The sequence below is a fragment of the Pristis pectinata genome, chromosome 16, assembly GCF_009764475.1.
Source record: "Pristis pectinata isolate sPriPec2 chromosome 16, sPriPec2.1.pri, whole genome shotgun sequence".
Classification (NCBI taxonomy): Eukaryota; Metazoa; Chordata; class Chondrichthyes; order Rhinopristiformes; family Pristidae; genus Pristis; species Pristis pectinata.
Genome location: NC_067420.1, coordinates 25,886,098 through 25,911,695, shown reverse-complemented (window position 1 = coordinate 25,911,695; position 25,598 = coordinate 25,886,098). Strand labels below are relative to the sequence as shown.

The window sequence follows — 25,598 nt, the reverse complement described above, 5'->3', positions numbered from 1 at the left end:
CGACATGTGGTATCTAATGCAGGGTTTTGACCCAAAATATTGACAGTTCCTCTCCCCCGTCCCACCACCAACAGATGTTGCTCAACCCAATGAGTTCCTCCAGGAGATTGTTGCTCCAGATTCCAGCATCTGCAGTCTCTTGTGTCTCCAATCTATCCACTCTCTCTGGTACTAAAGAACCCCATTCCTGGCAACATCCTGGTGAATCTCCTCCGCACTCTCTTCAGCACAACCTGATGAAGAGTCTTTGACTTGAAACATGATCTTGTTTCTCTCCCATAGATGCTGCCTTACCTACTAGGTTTTATTTTTATTTCAGTTAAGAGTCACGTTTGGGGGTCCAGAGTCACATATAGGCCAGAGTGGGTATGGACAGTAGATTTCCTTCTCTGTAGATCATAAGGGAACCAGATGGACTTTTTAATGACAATCCAGTAGTTTATATGATTATTGGTATTGAAGTTAGATGGTTTATTTTTAATAATAGACTAATTTAATGCATTAATTTGAATTTCCTAATTGCCATGGCAATTGTTCACAGCTTTGGATCAATAGTCCAGAATCCTGGCAGCTAGACAAGTAATGTAACCACTAGGGAACCATACCAAGTTGTGAAACCCCACTGGTTCTCAACCTCCTTCTGGGGGAAGAACTCTGCCCTTCTCACCACATACTGTATTGCAATCCTACTGCAATTGATTGACACTCATTAGGACCTCACAAGTCACTCAACTGAAGGGCACTTTAAAATGAGCAACAAATCCTGGGCTGACCATAGTCTCCAACTTTCCTGAATGAAATAAAGTTCTCCAGAGTTTTCTACCGCCGAGATAGAGCATGCGGACATGCGGTTTAATTGTCTGATGTTTAACAATGCTCATTGGTTAATCCAATTAAAGCAACCAGGAAGTTGGACAAACATCAGGCAAGTTCACATTTTGGAAATGTAACAAGACACAACAATCAGGTTTTAGGAAGCTGAAGAGGGCAGTGTGACAACCGATCACCCCCAACCCCATCTTCATGGCCAAAACCTTAAGAAGGATTTGTCCCTGTTTAAATTCGGCTCCAGGGAGGAACCCCAGCGACCAAATATCGGTAAAGCGTCACGGCGGGGACAGTCGGCACACAGTCTTCACAGCGCTGTATGATTTCTGCGCTAGGACCAGCGATGAACTCTCTTTTCAAACGGGGGAGGAATTTGAAATCCTTAATAATGACAATTACTCTGACAGACCTTGGCTGCTTGCGAGAAAACGAAATTGTAACAATGGCGATAAGCGCACGGGATATATTCCCTCTAATTACATTGCCAGGAAGGAAAGTATCGTCGCAGAACCGTAAGTGAAATGACATCTATCTGACAAAGTCCAAATAGCACTTCTGGTGGGTCTTGGAGTTAAATCTTGCGTTTGTTGCACTTTCTGTCGATTCGGACTCTTCTGATTATGTGTCGCATCACCTCCTCTTGGTGTAATTTCTGTCTTTGTTTGCCAGAGATGTAATGAATAGTTGAGGCTTTGGATCTTAATCGATTCTACTTTTCCAGTATTGATGTGGGTGACAGACCTTTAACACATTTCTCATTATCTCAACACCTTCAAAATGCATTGGGTGATATTAGCGAAGAAATAGCGTACGTATTCATCAGTTGCTGGTTGGCCCACTGATTTGGTGAGTGAATCTGTTTAAGATAACGGGAAATGGGGAGGGTTAAATAAGGTGAACAGTTAACATCTCCCTGATCCGTCTCTATCTTCACACAACATCAGACGAGCGGCCGAGTCTGGAATTGTTCTTAGAATCATAGAATCATAGAACAGTACAGCACAATACAGGCCCTTCGGCCCACAATGTTGTGCCGACCTTTAAACCTTGCCTAAGACTATCTAACCCCTTCCTCCCACATATCCCTCTATCTTAAATTCCTCCATATGCTTATCTAGTAATCTCTTGAATTTGACCAATGTACCTGCCTCCACCACCACCCCAGGCAGTGCATTCCATGCCCCAACCACTCTCTGGGTAAAAAACCTTCCTCTGATATCTCCCTTGAACTTCCCACCCATTTCCTTTTTTATTGGATTGCTTAAGATTATTTAATGACCGTCACGAACGTCAGCTCCCACCAAGACTGAAAAACATTTGTGTCTCAGAAATTGTCACTTAAAAAATGTCCTAACGTTATAAATAGAATATTGCAAGAGTTTGTATAGGATCTTATCTCTGCATTTGTGTGGTGTTTATTTAGAGTCCAGATGAAGGGTCTCGACCCGAACCGTTCACTGTTCATTTCCCTCCGTAGATGCTGCCTGACCGGCTGAGCTCCTCCAGCTTTTTGTGTGTTGCTCCAGATTCCAGCATCTGCAGTCTCTTGTGTCTCCTCTTTATTTTACCTTAAACTAACTCGTGACATGAATACTTGTCTAACAGTCTGAGTAGAGTACGAAAACATTGAAAGCAATTTAATATCTGACTTACGAGAGTTCGAGAACAGCCATTGTCACAGAGTAAATCTCAATGGGGTAATATTACAGTTGCACACTTTTGAAGAGGAACCTTGACTAGGGAGAACATACATTACGAAAGAGCACACTTGCTGTCATCTTCTGTCCGTGTACACCAGCCCTATTTACTTTTTGTAGCTGGTTTGCTCAGGACCTGAGCCGATCTAAAGCAGAAGGTATCCTCTTCACGCAGCCTATAACTGGATCCTTCCTCATCCGTGAAAGTAACAATCAAGAAAATACATATGCATTGTCAGGTAAGCATTTTATAGAAGTAATTACGTTTCCCCCAACTCCAGCATTAAATAGCATCTCACTAGATATCACCAAGTTCATGTACTATAGCACGTGTTTTATCCATTTTATGCAGTATTTAAAATTATGCAGTAATGATTTGAGTTTCATAAGTGCGTTCCTATATTTACAACAGACAGCCAATGCTTGGAGTCTGGTCGGTTTGTGGTTACAACTGTACTGGTTTTCCTGCACTGGAACATTCCACAATTAACAGTTTCGGTTTTCTTCCCCCCACAATGAAGGCAGAAGAAGACCTTCAATGGTTTCGTTCTATATACTGATGGAGGGTTTAAAGCTATAACCCAGCACTACATTTTGCGACCAAAACCCAATCTGGCCCCCAGGGTCTTGCGACTTTGTGCTTGTATTTCTTACTTGCTAGTTATACAAGGCTTCTTTGTATTATTGGTGAGCCAGTCTTAAACTACAATATTATGGTCTGTTCATTTAAGCACCTTGAAACATACAGCTCTGATGGAACTAGTATTAAAGTTTGAACGTGACTCCAAAGGATCTATACTTCACACTCATCTGATTATTGAAGGCAAATGTTCGGACAGCCCTGTCATAATCAATCTGGGTTCACCCTAATCACTGTCGCAGTATAGCAACACTATGACCACTTTGCATTACAATGGACTTTTTTTTTGTTCAAATTGTGTTCTCTGTTTTGTATAATTTATGTTTTTCTCGTGAATGTTGTGTATCTGATTCTATGTGCCTATGATGCCACTGCAAGTTTTTCATTGCACCTGTGCATATGACAATAAACTTTAACTTTGGTTCTCTCCAGAACCCAGAAGCTTCACATTTCCTCTCATCCTCACCACATATCTGCCTGACAGGGTCCAGCTCACTTTCCTGTGCTGAATCTGACACGCTACATTGGGATACCTGTTTGATGTATTGCTGCTCAGTTAGCAAATGTAAAGTATTTCAGAGATGTCTTGGTGTGAGGTGTGGGGTGGAAGGCAGTGCCCAGGGTTCTGAGACAGAGGCCATATTGTTCATATCAGAGACTTGAGCACAAAACCTAGGCTAGTCCTCCAGTGTGGCTCTGAGGAAGTATTGGTAATGAAGATGTAACCTTATAAATGAGATGTTAAACCAAAGCCCTGTTTGCCTTTTCAGTTGGACCTATAAGGCCCCATGAATTATTTCAAAGGTGAGTGGGAGAATTATCTCAATATTCCTGGCCCATATTTATTCCCCAATAAACACCAATTTACATAAAATCTGGTCATTATCACATTCCTATCTCTGGGAACTTGGCTGATGTATTTCCAACTATTTCATTTGCTGTAAACCATTTTGGAAAGCGAGATGCTCCACCAGTCAATCATTCAGTAGTAAAATGCTACTCTTTAACAAACTCAATCCAAATGCTTCTCCGATGACTTGGTGGAAATCCAGAGGAAGATTGACTTGAAATGGATGTGCTGGATGTTATTTTGGATGGTGCCATTTACAACTTTTGCATTCCTATTTATTTTTGAGGATGATTTAAGTGACAGAAGATTACACTATAGAAGTTCAGGTTCTAGGTTAAATTCCAGTTATATCCTGGAAAGACACCTGGGTTGAAAGAGCAACTGGGAAGTTCCATATTGCATCAATATCCCTACAATAGCAAGGGGATGAAACTAACAACATTCTTATACCTCATCTGTGGAAAAAAGGAAAGACTTGCAGTTGAATTGTACCTTTCACAGCTTCAGGTGATCCCAAAACACTTCCACTGAAGTACATTTGAAGTATTTTCACTGTCATAACATTGGTGACGTGGTAGTCAATTTCTGCATAGCAAGGTCAAATAAAGAGCTGAGTGATAATGGCCAGATAGTCTGCAATCATGTCCAATTATTCTTGTGCATGTATAAATGTTTGTGCATGGATTTGTGCATGACTTTGGTCATTGACTGAGGATATAATCAGACTGGAATTCATTATTCAGGTCCACATATGAAGAATAGTGACTTGGGTAAAGTATTTCTAACACCTGCAAAAGAGTTGCATTGAGGAGAGGAGGGAATCATGATTTAAAAAGTCAGTAAAATCTGCATACCTTACTTCAAAATTGCATTATAAATGTGATGTTTCATTTTACTATATCCATGTTTTCCCTTGGTTATGTGTGGAATCTTGGACCCAACTTTAGCCATTTTATATATTTGAAAAAGTAAACATAATATATCGAAAATACAATATTCCAGTACAGTGGTCTTTTTTATTTTTCAGCCATGAGCCTCTTCCATAAAAAGCCTTCAGAGTGAGAGCCACAGTCACTACTAACACTTCCTAAATAATGTCATTTTACAGAGTGATGCATGCAATAAAAATAAAGTCTGCTTGTACAATAAAATGATGCTCCTTTTATTTAAAAAAGGCTGAAACATATATGGAATACATGGAAAATATATGGAATTAACAAACACCAATGCTATTAAAGTATTAAGAATAATATTTCTACTATTGTATAACAGATACTCTCAGATGTGTTACCGGCATGCATACGTGTGTTTATGTGTGTGTATGTACACACACTCACACATGTGGGCTTGGGCACATGTCCCATTTCACTCTCTATCCCCTTCACCCCTCACTGGGTCATTCCTATCCCTAACTTACAGGTTCCTCCTCTCTCCTTTAACCTCCTCCTGCTCTCCCACAGGTTCCCTTCCTTCAGCCATTACACCCTCATCTTCCATGGTCATACCTATCCAAGTTTCCGACTTTGTTCCATGCTCTGTCCACACACCTGCTCATGTTCTCAGCCACACTCCAGCCCTGAGACACCAACTCTCAAGGCACACAGTTAATGAGAGTCACTACTGGTTTGCAGGGCTTCCGATGAAGAATACTGCTCTAGATGAACCCAGTTAGGTTGGGAAATGGTTATGTCCATTAAAAGAAATCTTCTTTGGTTGTGCCCATCCCACATAATTTTATTCTAATCCCTTCCAGGTGGCCACAGTTGCTTGATACTGACCTCTACATGACTTGAACTCTGATATCCTTTCTTCCTCAGGCTCTCCATTGTCTTTAACCCCTGTTGCCCAACCTTTCCTAACACTTCTCTTCCATGATCCCACTTTTTTAGTACAACCTCTCCATGTTTCCATTCCTACTTTACATAATTAATACATTTCTGATTTATCTTTCTGGACATACATACTCACTTCCAATTGGCTAATGGCCTGATTAATGTCCACCTTTTATTCCAGATCCATGCGGTGTCCTCACCCTATCAATAAACCTGGTTACAGCTTTTGTATGAACACTGATGTTCATTGTACGGCATTCTCTGGCGCATCGGAGGCTGAGAGGAGACCTGAGAGAATTTTATTAAATTATGAGAGGCGTAGAAAGGATAGACAGCCAGAATCTTTTTCCCAGGGTAGAAATGTTGAATACTAGAGGGCATAGCTTTAAGGTGAGAGGGGGAAAGTTTAAAGGGGATATGCAGGGCAAGTTTTTTACACGGAGAGTGGTGGGTGCCTGGAACATGCTGCCAGCGTTGGTAGTGGAAGCAGATACAATAGTGGCATTTATGAGGCTCATAGGCATGTGAATATGCAGGGAATGGACAGATATGGATCATGTGCAGGCAGAAGGGATTAGTTTAATTGGGCAACATGCTCGGCACTGACATTGTGGGACGAAGGGCCTGTTCCCGTGCTGTACTGTTCTATGCTCTATGTTCTAAATCTTCCAGCTTGCTTCCAGACAGGTCCCTTTTAAGAAATGCCAAAACAGTCCTCACATTCTATCTGAGAGCCTTTTACCATGTGGGTGGACCACACTGTTTCAGTGACTGAGTTTCTGGAAATAACGTCCAATGAGTGTTGCACACCATTGAATGCCACTGTGCATGTCCAGGCAACCCTATGCTTGAAGGTCCAGGAAGCACTTTTGCAGACTTAATAAAGTGTGTATCAGCTATTGATTTTCTAACAAATTATAATTAGAAGCCCATATGAAGATTGTGCTGCACATTAAAATTTCTAGGCCCTTCCAAAATGCTTTGAGAGATTTCAATTTATTCATAATGTTTTATTGGGCAAGTTATTTCTGATTTGTTTTAAACTTTTTTCATTATTGACTGCTGTTTCCTTCAATAAATGCAGGCAGAAAAGAGGGGAGGCCCTTTAGAATTTGAATCCAGCAAGACTGCAGCTGTTCAAATTAGACAATGTTGAATGAAAGCTTTCATTTATTGAATCCTAACCTTTTTAAAGTTCCCAATGAGTTCAGGAAAAATAAACCCTCCAGCCAAATCTTCCATCTTTGCCTAGTGCAGTAATCCCATTTCTCTTTCCTTCTTCAGTACTAGATGGAACCACTGTAAGACACTACCGTATCATCCAAAACAAAGCTGGGCGGTTTTACCTGAATGTAGACATTCAATTTTCCAGTCTGAAAGAACTGGTGGAATACTACAAATTAAATTATCTTCGGCCAGGTCTCCGATTAACTATACCTTGTCAGAAAGTAAGTTACTTTAAGTAAATAATTGCAAGATTATTAAACTGTCTACAAATGTAAAGCATTTTTGGAATAAGAAGTCCCAGTCTGACAGTAGTTCAATGTTGGAGACATCAAAAACTATAGATATTTTTCGTTTAAAGGCAAAGAGTGACAGACATCAGTCTGCTGTGGACGCAAATAAATTGGTCATTTCTTGAAATAAAGGATTCACACTGTCTGATGGTGTGGGATGAACCTTGGATATTGCTGGCATGGATTATCAGAAGATCATTTGGTGAAGCCTGTGGTGATTTAGCTTCTGATAAATTCAGTTCTGAACTATCAATCACACAATTTTCCCTGGTATGCCAGCCTGTAAAACCAAATTAAGTTCACTTCCATTTTAAGAACATAATACCACAAGACATAGGAGCAGAATTAGGCCATTCAGCCCATCGAGTCTGCTCCACCATTTGATCACGGCTGATTTATTTTTCCCTTTCAACCCTATTCTCCTGCCTTTTCCCTGTCACCTTTGATACCCATACTAATCAAGAACTTATCAACCTCCGCTTTAAGTATACCCAATGACTTGGCCTCTACACCCATCCGCGGCAATGAATTCCACAGATTTATCACCCTCTGGCTAAAGAAATTCCTCCTCACCTCTGTTATAAAGGGAAGTCCTTCTATTCTGAGGCTGTGCCCTCTGGTCCTAGACTCTCCCACTACTGGAAACATACTCTCCATGTCCACTCTATTCAGACCTTTCAATATTCAGTAGGTTTCAATGAGATCCCCCCTCATCCTTGTAAACTCCAGTGAGTACAGGCCTGGAGCCATCAAACACTCTTTCATATCTTGTATCATTCTTGTAAACTTCCTCTGGACCCTCTCCAACGCCAGCACATCCTTCTTTAGATATGAGGCCAAAACTGCTCATAATACTCCAAATGTGGTCTGACCAATGCCTTATAAAGCCACAGCATTACATCCTTATTTTTATATTCTAGTCCTCTCGAAATGAATGCTAACACTGCATTTGCCTTCCTTACTACCAACTCGACCTGCAAGTTAACTTTTAGGGAATCCTGCTCTAGGACTCCCAAATCCCTTTGCACCTCTGACTTCTGAATTCTCACCCTGTTTATAAAATAGTCTACGCCTTTATTCCTTCTACCAAAGTGCATGACCGTACACTTCCCTACACTGTATTCCATCTGCCACTTCTTTGCCCATTCTCCCAACCTGTCCAAATCCTTCTGCAGGCTTCCTGCTTCCTCAACACTACCTGCCCCTCCACATATCTTTGTATCATCTGCAAACTTGGCCACAAAGCCATCAATTCCATCATCCAGATCATCAACATATAACGTGAAAAGTAGTGGACCCAACACCAACCCCTGCGAAACACCACTAGTCACCGGCAGCCAACGACACAACTTATTGGGAACTTTAAAAAGGTTATTCCCACTCCTTGCCTTCTGCCAGTCAACCAATCTTCTATCCATGCTGGTACCTTTCCTGTAATACCATGGATTCCTATCTTGTTTAGCAGCCTCATGTGTGGCACCTTGTCAAAGGCCTTCTGAAAATCCAAGTAAACAACGTCCACATTTTCTTTCTGTACTATTGAAGTAGCCCTAGCAAACACAGCAACCATCCGACACACAGCAACGTGCAGCAATCAACAAAATAAGCTCAGCTGCTTTATTTTTCTTGTGGTAGGAATTTTACATCAGAATGCTAGGGAAATATTTCTTGAACAAAAATATGAACTAAGCCTTCCTTTTTATATCCAATTACCTATTTACCAGGCTATGGATCCCATGTACTTTAACTTACTCATCAACTTGCCACGACACTTTCAAGGATTTTTGAATGAGTAGATGCATTTCCCATTTTAGATTATGCTCTCTCTCTCTCTGCATTGTTTCTCTCTAAGTCTCTTCACATTTATCCACATAAATTGCATCAGCCATATTTCTAGTCATTTCACCAGATGTCTATATCTCCCTGAAGTCAGTGACTATGTAGATCACTATTTGCCACTCTACTATGTTTTGTAACATTCCACAAACTTTAACATTGTACTCCCACCACCCACATCAAGGTTGATTACCTGTAACGCAAAAAGCAATGATCTCACTACAACTATTTGGGGTTCCACTGTATTTCTCTCCTGAACTGAATTAATGGCCTTCATTATGTGCTTACGGCATTGAGCCACAACCCACCAATTTACTGCTACCACTTAAACCAACTGCCAATGAATGAACAACGGTAAACCTACAGCCTAAATTCCAACATATTCTCCTTTCTCTTCATATCTAACAGTGTCTGAACATATCTTGTTTTTGAAATTCTGCAGAATGCCAATGTAGAGAATACTAATGCCGTTTAAATTAAATGTTTGTGAATATTTTCCAATAATTGAATAAGGCTTGCAATAAAGAAATTTGTATGAGTGTATTAAGTGTTCATTTAGGAAGAGAACGGCAGAACCTATCTGAATCAGTTCATGAAAGAGTCTAATAAATCAATTAGTATGAAATTAAACATGATAAATGAAACTCACTATCTTTTTAAAGTAATTTTCATTTCAGTCCTCTACATATTTTGTATTTAAAGCAACATCAACCAAATATAAGAGATTTGTCCCATTTGACTGTGGATAACTGGGAGAGGCCCAGGACGGAATTCACTTTAACAGAAAAGCTGGGTTCTGGACATTTTGGAGAAGTATATGCTGGATATTGGAATAATACTGTTCAAGTAGCCATCAAGACAGTAGAAGTCGGTAAGGATGCATTGGGGGTGAGGTTAAGGGCACCGAAACTACAACATTCAAGTGGGCCACAAGCGGTCAATGAACCAATAGTAGTACAACTCTTCAAATTTCTCTAACATTGGCCTCTTTCTACTAATAAATTCACTTGTTGGTGTTTACCTTGTCAGAATTGTGTAGATCTGGAACATTCTTTGTGTATCAGCCTCATCGGTAGTTAATCAAGATCCATTTGTATCTGTAGTGACACATAAATTACATCCTACTTACTAAGAAATGCTTGGTTAACCCTTGTCTCAACTAGCTCATGAACAGAGAGTACATTTCATGAAAATTGTACTGATTATCAAGTTTTTTAATTTTAGAAATGATTGACTTGAATAATTGAGCCAATTTCTGTTGAGTTGTTTAGGTGATCTTTTAACATCTCTTCCAATTTAAAGTATTTATATTCTCTAATGTGGAAAGAAACCATTCTGTTAGAAACACTTTATTTAAATTCCAGCAAATTTGTTCATTAAAATGCCTGTGCATTGATATTTTAATTAATTCAAACTTCATCTTACTGAGAAAGTAATAAATCATAGGCCTATTTCATGCCTTTCCTAATTTTGGTAGAACATGATTTTCTTTGTAAGTGCGAACATTACATGTCTTGAATTGTTTTAACTATTCTTGCCCTTCCAAAGTTTAACATTAATTGAAACATTTTTTTAAAGAACTGATTTTATTTGGTTGGCTCATTCATGAGAGATCCATGAAATATCTTGTAGTGTAACACTTGAGTCTAAGCATAAATATTGAACATAATCATGAAGTTAGTGAGTCTATGGAAGAGACAATTTTTCAAGTGCTATTAGAAGTAAGTAGAAGACCTGAAGATTATGAACCAACTGGTATAAGTCAGTACAGAAATCAAGGAGCATAACATAGCTCCACATAGCTAGTTAAAGAATTGGTACCATAGTGATTATTTTACTGGTAACCCAGAGGGATAAGTTCAAATTCCACCACAGCATTGGGGAATTTAAATTTAGTTAATTAAATAATTTAGAATAAAATGCAGCTGCAATAATGGTGATCATGGAACTACCTACCTATTATTCTCACACTGGAGAGTACCATATAATTTGCGTAAAATGCTTTTTTCTGTTCATGCTATAATATTTGTTGTATTCTTGCTATAACTTCATCAAGTGAATGCAGCATTTATTGCAGCATGCTTTAAGAACTCTGCAATTTCCCGGGCTGATTTATTGCAAAATCATTGAAGTGTAAATCAGCAAAGCTTGCAATGAATCAAAGCATCAGATTTTTTATTTATTTTATTTTATTCATTTACAGTGTGGTAACAGGCCCTTCCAGTCCAACGAGTCCGCGCCGCCCATTTTAAACCCAAATTAGCCTACCCATATGTCTTTGCAATGTGGGAGGAAACCGGACCACCCGGAGGAAACCCAAACAGACACGGGAGAATGTACAAACTCCTTAAAGACGGCGACGGGAATCAAACCCCAATCGCTGGTGCTGTAATAGCGTCGCACTAACCGCTACGCTGCCGATGTTTACTGTTTACATCTAGAGGGGTACTGGGAGCCCTATTTTGGCTTAATTGAACCATGCAACATCTGTTGGTCCAATTTATAACAGCTCATGTAAGAATACATGCAAAATATTGAGTCAGTAATTTAAGATTTAAAAGGAAGCCAGTCCATGACCTCATGAACTGACCTTCCCTCATTAGTAATACAGCTAGTATTAAATGAACAAAAAATGTTAGTATTTTGCAAATCACTTAAATAGATTTAATTACTTGGCAGAGTCCATAACTGAAATTACAAAGTCAGTTCAATATATCACAACAGCAACCCAAGTTCCATTCTGATCTGTGGTGCTTTCTGGGTGGAGTTTGCATATTCTCCCTGTGACCGCATGTTCCAATTCCCTCCTACATCCCAAATTCATGCTGGTTGTAAAGTGAATTGGCTACTGTAAATTACCCCTAACAGAGGTAGCTAATGGGAAAATCAGGAGGTGTTACTGGGAATGGTTTGAAAGGAAATAAGTGGGGCAAAGGGATTGATTGATTAGGAGCTGGCATGGACTAAATGGGCCGAATGGCCTCAATCTCTATCATGAGGAAATATATATGGAAAATGAATTCAATGTGAATTGTACTCATTTTGTGGATAGATATTTTGTTCAATATCTAAAGTTAACACAGTCATCAAAGTTAATTTAGTCCATGCTTCTTGTATAGTTCACCGGTTACCAACTTCAAATAGCAAGATTTATTAAAGACCTTCAGCAGCACATATCATGCTTCCTTTTTATTTATTCGTTCATGGGCAATGCCAATGATATCCAGGTTGTGCTGTATTGGATAAGAAGGAACTACAGACAGAGAGGCTATCAATTACCCAAAATTTATAGAATATCATTAAATGACAAAAAGAGACAAAGTGGAGAACAGACATTAAGGAAGATTGATAATAAAACTATGATTGCAAGGTGTGAAATATGCACAGATTTGTGGAATATCGTTTGTAACAGTTAGGTTTGCTTTTGCAGCCTGAATCCAGCTAGTTCTTCTCAAAATCTGAGAAATTATGTTGTACAAAGCAGCAATAACGATATCTCTAGAACAGCATCTAGAAGTTATATCACACATCCCAGCCCTCTCAGCTTATTTCCAATGAAATACAAAATACCAATATACCATCATTTGTTGCAAAGATTCTATCCGTATCATTTATAGGAAAATGACAAAGATTTTTTTGAAATTTGGAGCCAGATACCCTTCAAAAATGTTTTAAAACTACTGAAAGCTAATATGAAATCCATTTTCATCAATCCAGGAGGTGTATGTATTGCTTGATTATGAAGTAATTATACCTTAAAACTGGTTTTATGAAAATGTCTTGAGAAATAGAACCATAGATTTACAGCACAGTTCAACAAATCTTGACCATGCCAGCCAAAAGTAGATGTCAAGTTAATCCCATTTCTAACCTCTTGAAGTAAAAAGCAAGTGTAGTAAATCAAATTGTTAATATTCAGTCAAACCTATTACATAAATAGAGACAAAAATTACTCGTTACACTCAGCGGGTCAGGCAGCATCTGTGGAAAAAGAAACAGAGCCACTGTTTCAGGTTGAAGACGCTTGCATCAAAGTATCCGTTTCTGTAAATATCAGTTCTGAAGGAGTCTTTAACCTGAAACATTGACTTTGCTTTTCTTTCCATGGGTGCTGCCTGACCTACTGAGTGTTTCCAACATTTTCTGTTTTTTTTTTATTTTCAGCTTCTTCAGTTTTTGCTTTTCGTTTATTATAATATTACACATTTTCCACCCTAGGTGTAATGAATGAAAAAGAGTTCCAGGCAGAGACGCAGATTATGAAGAAGCTGCACCATCCGCATCTAATACCTCTGTATGCAGTATGCACGACGGCTGATCCTTTCTACATTGTGACAGAACTAATGAAGTATGGCAGCCTGCTAAGTTATTTACGAAGTTGAGTTGACATCTTTTTTTCATTTTTACCTGTAATGTGGTTTTGGCTTCTTTCCAAAATGATGTAGGCATTATCTGGATTCTGGAATTGTTATTTCTGGATGGATGAATGGCCTTCCTCATCCAGATGTGCCTTGTAATAGATCACAGTGAGCATCTACAGAAAAGGTGCGGACCAGGTCACTACTCACTTAATGCCAGCACTGCCACTTTGAGACTCAATAATCCGACCAGCACTTCCTCTTAACAATACAAGGCAGAGCATTCAATCAGTCACAGGAAGGAGATAAGATATCTTTATTAGTCACATGTACATTGAAACACACAGTGAAATGCATCTTTTTTAGCGTAGAGTGTTCTGGGGACAGCCCGCAAGTGTCACCATGCTTCCGGTGCCAACATAGCATGCCCACAACTTCCTAACCTGTACGTCTTTGGAATGTGGGAGGAAACCGGAGCACCCAGAGGAAACCCAGGCAGACACGGGGAGAACGTAGAAAGTCTTTACAGGCAGCAGCTGGAATTGAACCCGGGACACTGGCACTGTAAGGCGTTATGCTAATCGCTACACTACCGTGTGACCACCAATCTTGCCATTTGGAGGAGCTAGCAAACATATACAAGCCACTTGTTGATTCATTTCTTCTGATAACTGGCACAATTCTGCAATTGTTGTGCTTTTTAAAGCTGAAATAGTCGACAGAGAGTGATAGAAGATATGAAAGGCCTTCTACTGATCTCTACACTTCTGCCAAACCATTTACTCCCAGAAATGGGTGTGCTGGTATCGATTGTAACACAGCATGACTGGGAGATTGAGCAGAGGCCATGCAAAGCAAAACAAGCTGCCGGCAAAGGAAGGAGGAGGGTGAGATGGAGAACATATCTGTACAGGGTGTTCATGGTGGAATTGTCCCACTTGAACGTAAGCCTGAATCAATGTATTCAGTATCTGTATATCAGTCAGGATGCCCTCACTGACTGCAGCCACAATTGCAACATTAGAGCCGGACAAGGATCACAATGCCAGCAGCTGTCAAAGTGACAGCGGCAATGGAATATTATGCATCAGGCTTCTTTCAGGATGAAACTAGGGATATTAGCAACCTCTCACAGTCTCAATGCCATAATTGTGTAAGAAAGCTCAGTGAAGCTAGCAATTCAATAGGAGATAACTACATTTCATTCTCTCTTTCCTGTGATCAGAAGGAGAGCTATTGGCTTCAACTTAATACTGGGCCTCATGGAGTGTGCACACATTGATTTACAAACGCTGCATAAACTGAAAGGAATTTTCCCTCCTCAGTGTTGAACCACAGATAGTGAATCCTGAAAGTCAATGACTGGTACTCAGGGAGCAGCCATGTTCCATTTATGCTGAGGCAGTCCACCCTGACATCCGCATTTAAGCTATTACAGCTCCCCAAAGGATGACTCTGGGCAACGAGGACTATCCACTGGCAACATGATTGGTGACTTTGGTACACAGCCCACATGTGTGTGTACTGTGCATACAGTGAAAGCCAAATTGTCTCAAGAAACTACCTGGAATATTTGACTGCATGGTATCCAGATCTGTGGTGGACCCGTTGTCATAAAGGGACAGGCCTCGGCACCAGCTACACTGAGGAGCCAGAGCATGAGGTGAAGGAAGACGAAAGGAGGGAGCAACGTAAAGAATGCCTTTCTAGTGAGACTGTTCATGAAGAATTCATCCAAGTGAGATAGCAGTTCACAAACAGCCCTGCACCTTATCTTTCATTGACCATCACAGTGTACACATAAAAGTTATGACCACACAAAAGTCAGCAATCACCCTTGCATAGAGCATTGGTATTCTGTGTGCTTTCACCTTTCCTGCTGCTTCTACACGATGTGACTCCAGCTGTTGAACATCTGTTGGAAGATTGCTAACATTCAGAAGAATGAGGGGGGATCTTATAGAAACATATAAAATTTTGAAAGGGATAGATAAGACAGAGGCAGGAAGGTTGTTTCCACTGGTAGGTGAGACTAGAACAAGGGGACATTGCCTCAAGACTCGGGGGAGTAGAATTAGGATGGAGCTGAGGGAAAACTGCTTTTCCCAGAGAGTAGTAAATCTGTGGAATTCTCTGCCCAAGGAAGCAGTAGAAGCTACATCATTAAATATATTTAAGACACAGTTAGATAGATTTTTGCGTTGTAAGGGAACTAAGGGTTATGGGGAAAAGGTGGATCGGTGGATCTGAGTCCACGGCCAGATCAGCCATGATCTTATTGAATGGTGCAGCAGGCTCGACAACACCTGCTCCTGTGTTCTTATTTAACGGACACTATTGTGAATGAAAGACAACTTTGAGTGGTTCTGGCTCCATAAAGCCTAACTGTGGACTGCAATGTCATGGCAGGAGTGGGAGCAGAGGAACAGACAGCAGACTTAATGGTCTGAGCCCTGTGCAGCGGCAAGGTCAACGGATGAATGCTGCCTTCCTGAGAGAGGTCACTTGGTCTGTACTCCAAAAAGCCACTGCTATCCCCTAGGATGGATCCTAAGCAGGACTAGTAACCTGTTAGAATACAGAATCCTTATATTGTCACATGACACTGCAGGCCCCTTTGCACACTATAATCCACACCATGATAGTAGCACTCTGATCTGTCACAGCAGCAAGCTGACCTTACCTAAATGTGATCTGAGGTTCACCCGCAACATGCAGAGGTTGGCTGGCAGACATTTATGTGGCAATGGAAGCTATGACACAGGCCATAAGATTCTGTCTGCAAAGCTTGCAAATGGAGTAATAGAGGGCATGCATTTAAGGTGAGAGGGGGTAGGTTCAGAAGAGACGTGAGGGGTAAGTTTTTTACTCAGAGAGTGGTGGATGCCTGGAATGCATGGCCTGATAGAGTGGTGGAGGCAAATTCATTGGGAGCTTTTAAGAGGGCTTGGATGGGCACATGAATGAGAAGAAAATGGAGGCAGATGGGCATTCTGTAGGTAGGAGGGATTAGCTATGTCGGCACATCATTGTGGGCCGAAGGGCCTGTTCTGTGCTGTACTGTTCTATGTTCTATGTATGTTCTATTTTAGAGCTGGGCATTAATCCATTCAGGAAAAGATATTCTCCAACCTCTGGGCAAAGCCCTAGAATAAGTTGGTGTCAAACTCTTGCATACTCTTGACTTTGAATGCTAACTTTTTGGTCAGCTTCCCAATCCACTAAACATTTTATTATACACGTCCATTAGAACCTTCCTGGAGCCAACCCAATCTGATTCTTCTGCAGCAGAGCTTATGTGCAACCAAACTCTCCAATGAGCTGGCACTTTGCTATCCTTGCCCTTACCTTGGTGTCACATTAATTATGCTTATTATCTCCCATTGGACAGAAGAACATAACAGATATGCATTGTGCCATGCTTCAAAATCCAGTAGTTTCGACTTCATTCTTAAGTGTGATGAGCTGTAATGAGCTGGGGATGATCTGTAAATGAGGTTATCTGGTCAGTGAGTGAATGGGGGTAGTTAGAACATGAGAACATAGACAAAAGAACAAAGACCAAAGAATGTAGGAGTTGTGACAGGCAGAGCAGGAAGACATGCCCGGCAGGTCAGACTGGGCATGTCCTCCACTCCCAGAGAGTGAGAAAAACCAAAAAAAGATGGAAAGAAACATTAAACAAGCTGAGCCAATATCACAGATGGATGACTGATACAAACCAAAGTCAAGTTATGCAAAGGTGTAGAATTCAATTTTAAGTCCAGAAGGCTGCAACATATCCAAACCGAAGATGAGGTGTTGTTCCTCAAACTTGCATTGGGCCTCACTGTAACAGTGCAGGAGGCCACAGACTGATAGGTCAGAGTGGGAGTGAGATGGAGAATTAAAGTGACAGGCAACATAGAGTTCAGGGTTGTCACTGTGGACCAAATGCAGATGTTCTGCAAAGCAATCACGCAATCTGTATTTCGTTTCTCCAATGTAGAGGAGATGGCGAAAAGTCTTTTCCCCATGGTAGAGGTGTCTAAAACCAGAGGTTATAGGTTTCGGGTAAGGGGTAGGAGGTTTAGAGGGAATCTGAGGAAGAATTTGCCTGGGGAGGGGTGGATGGAAACTGGAATGCATTGCCTGAGGGTGCTGAAAGCAGATACTCTCACAACATTTAAGAAGTATCTAGACAAGTACTTGAATCAGCAGAGAAGACCAGGAACCAAGTGCTAACAATGGATTAGAGTAGATGGGTACTTGATGGCTGACATGGACATGGTGGGTCAAAGGGCCTGTTTCTATGGAGCATGACTCAGAAAAAGTCTAAATGCTTATGGCAAAATCAATTTTATGCCCTCTCAGGCAACGAAGGATCCTATTTGAACTTGGAACAATTACTTGACATGATAGTCCAAGTAGCAGAAGGGATGTCATACCTGGAATCACACAATTATATCCATCGTGATTTGGCTGCCAGAAACATTCTGGTTGGAGATAATCACACTTGCAAGATTGCTGATTTTGGATTAGCCAGATTTATAAAGGTAATTTTGCTTTACTTTCATATCGTAGTTGTTTGTGTGAGAAAGAGGACATTAGATTTGTCAATCACCTCTGAATAGAATATAATGAACAGGTGGTGACGTCAGAAGTGGCTAAAAATGTAATTAGATTCAATGAAAACATATGAATTCAAACTCCATTCTCATCCCTGAGAGCTGTTACAATTACAGATTGCACCAGGAATGTTAGCCATTTTGCCAAAATGAATTCATTACAGTTTTTGGATATTTGTGCTCTATCATAAGTTACTTATGGATGAGGAAAACCATTCATCCATCCCAAAATACCTTACAATCCCACAATTTCTGCTCTAGTGACCTTGACCTGGTTGATTCCAAGTGTAAGTCATTCTCAGTCTGAAGAAGTACTTCCTGATGTCAGTACTAAAATTGCCCTCTACCAGTTTGAACTTGTGTCCTTAATGTTTAATTTACATTGTTATTATTGATTAACTTTTCATTTCCCTTAAGTATCTTGCATACTTCCAGAAGACCAGCTTTCCAACTCCGAATAGCTGAAGTTCGAAATTCAATTTTTTTATCTGAACTTTCCTTGGAGATCAGTCCTCATCCAGAGGACCGTGGCTCAGTCATGCAAAACCTGAGGTTGAAAAGTGTTTTTGCTGTTTGAGGGTTCAAGCGATATGGGGAGAAGAAGGAGGAGGATCATGGTGGGGTAGAAGATCAGCCTACAGCTTGTTGAATGGCAAAGCAGGCTTGAAAGGCTCTTATTTCTTATGTTTTGTTCTCGTGTTATCTATTGTCCTGTCTAGGACCTGATAGTTTTCCACCCTCCCTCATCTTGTTAAAATGATTTATTTTCTGGTTCATTAATAGATCTTGTAGAGTTATTTGTTTCTATTCAATTTCAACAAACCAGTCTATTTTATTCTGAACATATTTCCAATGATTTATGATGATAGTATTGTTGTTTCAACATTAGTTAGCCTCCCATTCCTTTACACCCTGAATGTCCTGGATGAACTTTCTTTCACAAAGGATATGAGAATATATTAGTTCACAACCCCAATCTTTGAACTTTGAGGCAATCTTCATTTACATATTTTCAAGGTACATTCTTCCAATGCCATTGATCTCCAATGAACACCTATCACAGACCTATCCTCATTAATGCTCCCTGTAGCCTAACTACAACGTGAATTGTTCCAGGAAATGGGAGGCAACAAACACCATAAAGCCTTCTAGTTATGAGACAAGTGGCAAATTAGTTTCCTGAGCAAAGAAGTCCTTGCAATCATTGTCCCTTTTGTACCTGCAAACATCATCTTTGTTGAAGTTATGTTGTCTGTATTCTTCTTGTCTTTTCTCCCATGAGTCTGTTCTATTCTGTTGTGTTAGGAAGTGCCTAAAAACTATTGCTGAAAGCTCATCAGTAACTCTCTACATTTTAATCACCCCATAACCCTAGATCCTTTCTTCCCCTTGGACCTGATCTCCAAGACAATTTTGTCTTGAATTATAGTACAATGAAATTTCTGATCATTCACACTGAAGATTTATTGTTGTATCACTCATTTGTCATAGCTACTTTGAATATCTAATGCCTTCTATTTGCTTTGAAGTCACCTCATTGCTTTTGTAAACTCTTGTGCGGCTGTCTTTGAGACTATGCTCTTTCTTTAAGCTTATTGATTCCAGATCCTCAATTAATATTCCTGACTTTCTGCTATTTGAGAAGTTCACAGAAAATACAATTCACGGCCTCCCTCTTAATTTTACTTCTCATGATACTCTTTTAGTTTAGATCTATTCCTGTTCGTTCTGGTTTTACTCTAATATTTTAACTTTTCATATGACAAATGGCCCCTTTTAATTTTAATATGTTTTTAATATAAATTGATTTTTTGTTTATTTTTGGATTATTACAGTATCAGTGATTTGGAGATCCTTGGAGTACTAACAGAGGAACAGGCTGGATGTTATTCTAAAGAATGTCACAGGGCTTAAGGAGAAGTTAATTTATTTAACCTTGTATTGATTTATGGAACGGATAACTTTGTTAACTGCCATAATCTAGTGCCCCATAAACCATCTGAAGAATTTGGAAAATAAGGATCAGAAGCTGAATCCTGGATTTTATTTTGAATATCCAACATTTCCAACTCAGGGGTAAATGGATCACCGAACCCAATCCTTTTGAAAGAGAAAGGAACAGGTGGTTTCCTGTCATATATCCCACTTAATGCCTTCACCATTAAATCCTTAGACAGCATTTTGACTGATGAAGTTAAGCAATCTGTTTTGAGCAGTAGTCAGCATGTCTTTCACATGGAGCAGCAGGTTAACAAGGGAATATGTAAGTCCCACACAGTAAGCCAAGACCTAGAGCATGACATCAGCTCATATGTTGCAAGTAACATTTGTGCCATAAAAGTGTCAAGTAATGAGCACCTTCAAAATGTGAGAGGCTAACATCCTACCCACCAATGGCATTACCAGTGCTAAATGCCCCCCCCCCCCACCATCATATCCTGGAGATTGCCATTGACCAGAAACTCAATTGGAGCAGCCACAAAATTACTCAGTGGCTGGGTATCCTGCAGTAAATGACTCACCTCCTGATACTTCAAAGCCTACAAGGCACAAGTCAGGAGTGTGATGGAATATTCTCCACTAACCTGATTGAGTGCAGCTCAAATAACTCTCGAGAAGCTTGAAACCATCCGGGACAAATCAGCTGCTGATTGACATCTCATCCACCATCCTAAATATTCATTCCCTACACCACTAGCGCACAGTAACTGCAATGTATATTATCAACAAATTGCACTGACATTACTCACCCATGCTACTCTGATAGCACCTTGCAAATCCATAACCTCTACCACCAAGAGGGATAAAGGGTGCAGGTGCATAGTTACGCACCATCCTGACTTGGAAATATATGGCGGTCCTTCATTGTCACTGTCTAAATCCTGGAACTCCAAATGCAACAACTTCATCAGAAGTACTGCAGTGGTTCAAGAAGGTGGCTCACCAACACCTTCCCTATGGTAATTAGGGATGGGCAATGAATGCTGGCCTTGCCCGTGACATCCAGACCTTTAAAAAATAAATAAACCCTTCCTGTTGCCAATTTGTCCTTCAGATTTAGATTTGAATTATATATCACATTGGAAGGATGACATCAAAGTCCTTCCTTTATGCAACAATGCACTATGGATTAACCTTTATTATTCGAAGCGGTTCTTTTGGTGTAAAAACCTATGACACAGAACTAACTACACTGAGCACAGATAGACAAAGATGCCAGAATGTGCTCTCAAATTAATGGTAGGGCAAATGGTGCTTGTGATATTTATAGGTAAAATCATACAGTAGACTCAGCCAAGGTGTAGATACACTGATGTATTTGAATATTTAGGCCAGGCAGCATCTGTGGAGAAAAGCAGGCAGTCAACCTTTCGGGTCAGGACCCGAAACGTTGACCGCCTGCTTTTCTCCACGGATGCTGTCTAGCCTGCTGAGTTCCTCCAGCATCATAGTGTTTTTCATCTAGATTCCAGCATCTGCAGTCCTTTGTTTCTCTTTTTAATATTTAGACCTGGCTAGTTAAGTTGCTTTGTTATTGGTATTGGTATTGGTTTATTATTGTCACTTGTACTGAGGTACAGTGAAAAGCTTGTCTTACAAACTGATCATACAGGTCAATTCATTACACAGTGCAGTTACATTGAGTTTTTTCATTGAAGTTATAATGCCTAATACCAAGTACTTAAAATGCCATTCTGTTGCTCTCAGCATTGAGAAGTCTACCTTTCCCCCTCCACCCACCACTGCACACAAAGTTCTGTTCAGCCTTTGATGGTCATTTGTTATATTTCAAAGTGAATTGTTTTCCATTTCAGTCTCTCATTCTTACTATAACATGAGATGTCTCCAGGCAGACTCCTCACTTTGCCAGTTAATTCTGGAACACTATATTACACTTGATTATTTAAACCATTAGTGTGACTGGCACTTCACATTTAGATCCTTAAGGCTTTCTGCAGCACTGTCTCTGAATGTTCCCTGATGCTTCCTTCCTGTTCATGCTGTCCTTCCCTTCTGTCACTGTGTTACTCACCCTGATGATCTCAGTATCTTCCCAAAGTGCATAACTGAGATCAAGGCAATCACGAACAACAAAACTGTTAATGAATGGAGCAACCACCGGCATAGCGAGGTTGGGAACTGAGGTTTCTTAAATTCAAGTTCAGCTGCAAGCTGCTGAAAGCATCTGCAGTTGTTAATTCCCAAATTCAAAACCGGCCTGTCAATGATTGCACGTTCCCACAACATTAGAAATCAAATAATCAATAAAACAGATTTCATGGCTTTCAGATTAACTGATTGCATGTGAATTTGCAATGTGCACAGTGGCACAGCTGGTAGAGCTGCTGTCTCATAGCTCCAGTGACCTGGGTTCAATCCTGACCCAGGTGTTGCCTACGTGGAGTTTGCATGTTCTCCTTGTGACCGTGAGTGTTGCCTCTGGGCGCTCCCACATCCCAGGTGATTGGCTCATTGGCTACTGTAAAATGCCAGTGATGTAGGTGGGTGATGCAAAATGGGGAAGTTGATGGGAACATGGGAAGAATAAAATGGGATTAATGTTAATGGTTGTTTGATGGTCAGTTTGGACTCGGTGGGTCAACGGACATGTTTCCGGGCAACATGACTCTAGGATTTTATTGAAGTTGTTCTAAGAAGTGCTCATTAATCCTCACACCCATTTTTTCATTTTTTAAATTTTATTTTAGAGACCATGAAAACAGAAAGTTTAAAATAAGATGCTGACTTTAATAACTTCCCTTCAGCTATAAAGCTCAGGCATATGCATGCTATAACCTTTTTTACACTAGATGTACACACCATGGAAAAGGTACTAATGTCAAAGGGAAAGCAGATGCTCTCCTTACTGCAACCGGCAAGGTGAAAATAAACTGTTAACAGTGAGAGCAATTAGCACCTAAAATGCTCTTTTTTTATCCTCGCACTGTGATCCAGTGCAGGCATGGATGAGTGCTGTGCCAAAGAACAGTGAGATGTAAATTGACACCTATGATGTGAGTTCCCAACTTCCCATCTCAGCTCATCAGGGGAGATATATTTCAGGTTCTCAATGTTTTCTCTGTTAAGGAAGGAAAACTCACCCAGACAACTAGAAAGCAGCATTGATAAAAGATTGGAAGCATGAATGTGATGGCTCACTTGGTAATCATCCAAGTCCAATAACACCAGATGACAAATGGCAAGAGGGAAGAAAGCAATGCCTAGAGATCGTACTTAACTCATTTTCGGTGTAATATATGGATGCTGAGTTTTGCACTAATGCCTGATCGCTGTTGTGGTTCCTCCAATGGTAGAGCTCGACCTGCATGTTCACAGGCAGCGGCTGCTAACGTGGACCTCTCGCTTGCTGTTTCATTTGCACAGTCTGCTGGGAAGTGGGTCAACACAGTTGAAACCACACAGGCTGCCATGGAGATGAGGGAAAATGGAGAGGAGTGGGATGGTGGGACGAAATAGAAGGGAGAAGGGGAAATCAAAGGGAGGAGAATTAAACAGTACAGTGAGGTGGTAGAGCTGCCTAATTGAGGACACAACTCACACAGAGGCCACTGCTGCAATGATCATCAGGGCCACAGATGGCAGCATCTAGTGCTCAGGAATATTATCTTCAGCATTTTCCACCCGTCTACAGAAGGACAGCACTTGTGAATCAATGTGGATGAGTGGGTGTAAATAAAATAAACGTCCCAGCAGAGATCTTTTAATTCACATATCATTCCCAACTTGCTGAGTGGTTTGCCCTCATTTAACCATAAAGAAAAGGTCATAGATCACAACCTTTTCATCCAATTTCTATTAATAGTTCAGACTGCACACTAGACATATTATTGGTCATGTTATCACATTGCAAAATAGTATAACAGCTACATTTGGGTAAACAGTAGCTTTAAGTTCCCAGATCAATTTCCTGATGGACAGGACTTCCGTTGGAGATGGGTGCAAACACTTTAGAACACATACTAAATTCCTTTTATGCATGATTTTGGCATAAAGAACAGGTGCATTTTTTTTTACTAATCCAGTTTCTGGACTGAGATGTTTCCAATTTATTCCACATAAAGGATCTCGGAATAGCACCGCCATCTGGTGGTTGTATGGTGTTATAGCTAAAGTCTAGAATCAGGCTAACTTGGGATTCTCCGGTCACTAAAGCTGTCATTTGCTCCTAAAAGATGTATCACCAAGCACAAGATTTTATAAGGCTGGCTTAGTACTGCTTGGTGTGAACTTAGGAGTAATAGCATTTCATTACAACAAATTATAGCATGTTTGGGACCAAATGCACTTTCTTTGTTCATTTACAATGTCATTTTTTTCAAATCCAGGATGACACATATGTGTCACAGTCTACTACAATTCCATATAAATGGACGGCCCCAGAAGCTATTGAACATGGTTATTTCTCTGTGAAGTCTGATGTGTGGTCTTTTGGCATTCTTCTTTATGAAGTAGTAACTTATGGTAAAACCCCATATCCAGGTAAGCCTTATATTTTGTTGCTATCTGGATATTGCATCTGGCTCTGCATATTGGAATACACTAAAAAAAGATTTTGGAATCAATGTTGTTATCTTCAACCATTTTCCTGCAGGTATGAACAATCAAGAAGTAGTGAGCATGGTTTCTAAAGGTTACCGAATGCCTTGTCCTGATGGATGTCCAAGCACACTGCACAAAGTAATGTTGAACTGCTGGGAGAAGGTAGCATCAAAGCGCCCATCATTTGCGACATTAATAAAAAATCTGTTAGCCTTCGACATAAATCATTCATGTTAACCCAGCAATGTGAAAATCAAAACAACTGTTGATGCTGGAAATCTGAAATGAAAACAGAAAAAGCTGAGAAATACTTCGCAGATCAGGCAGCATCTGTGGAAAGAGAAACAGAGATAACGTTTCAGGTTCAAGGCTTTTCATCAAAGCCTTCATTCCTGAAATGTTACCTCTGTTTCTCTTTCTATAGATGCTGAATGTCCACCATTTTCTGATTTTATTTCAGAAATGTAAATTAAAACAAAATATTATTGCTGCAATGCATGTAATTGCACCTAAACTTTAAGTCCACTTAATTTCTACAACATTAACCAGTCTAGGGGCAATTGACAGGTGGGTTAAACTTTAATGGTATCACCAGAGCTGTACAAAACATTGAATACAATTTATTTCTTACCATTAGCAGCACATGGTTCCCGTTTATAAAGATCTTTAAAATAATATTATCTGTATCCAGTGATTACCACCTGTAAGTGTTGGAAGTATTTGGGAGAAATTAAAAATTTTATTCTGAAGTATTTTACTTTGATCACTTTTTAATGGGAGAAGGGGGGGGGAAGCAAAGTGGGTGGGGGAGTTAAGTTTAACAAAATATGTTTTAATGATTATAATTCAAGTTCTGTTAAGAGAGGAATTGA

At 40.1% G+C, this 25,598-nt stretch overlaps 1 protein-coding gene across 1 annotated transcript; it reads left to right on the top strand.

Moving 5' to 3' along the window:
* Positions 1 to 4: 4 nt before the first annotated feature.
* Positions 5 to 25,500, top strand: LOC127578886 (tyrosine-protein kinase SRK3-like). Its single transcript, XM_052031423.1, has 8 exons — positions 5 to 1,340; positions 2,646 to 2,764; positions 7,132 to 7,295; positions 9,903 to 10,071; positions 13,419 to 13,577; positions 17,912 to 18,093; positions 24,513 to 24,666; positions 24,779 to 25,500. Exons 1-8 carry the CDS (start codon positions 1,024 to 1,026, stop codon positions 24,961 to 24,963), a joined length of 1,449 nt encoding a protein of 482 aa, XP_051887383.1. The 5' UTR covers positions 5 to 1,023; the 3' UTR covers positions 24,964 to 25,500.
* Positions 25,501 to 25,598: the final 98 nt, after the last annotated feature.

Bases quoted from the DNA above. Each gene is read 5' to 3' on its own strand.
- LOC127578886 (XM_052031423.1), top strand. From the start codon at position 1,024: ATGGCCAAAACCTTAAGAAGGATTTGTCCCTGTTTAAATTCGGCTCCA. The intron at 13,578-17,911 runs GTTGAGTTGACA...ATGCCCTCTCAG, and splicing joins CCTGCTAAGTTATTTACGAA to GCAACGAAGGATCCTATTTG. The intron at 18,094-24,512 runs GTAATTTTGCTT...TTTCAAATCCAG, and splicing joins GATTAGCCAGATTTATAAAG to GATGACACATATGTGTCACA.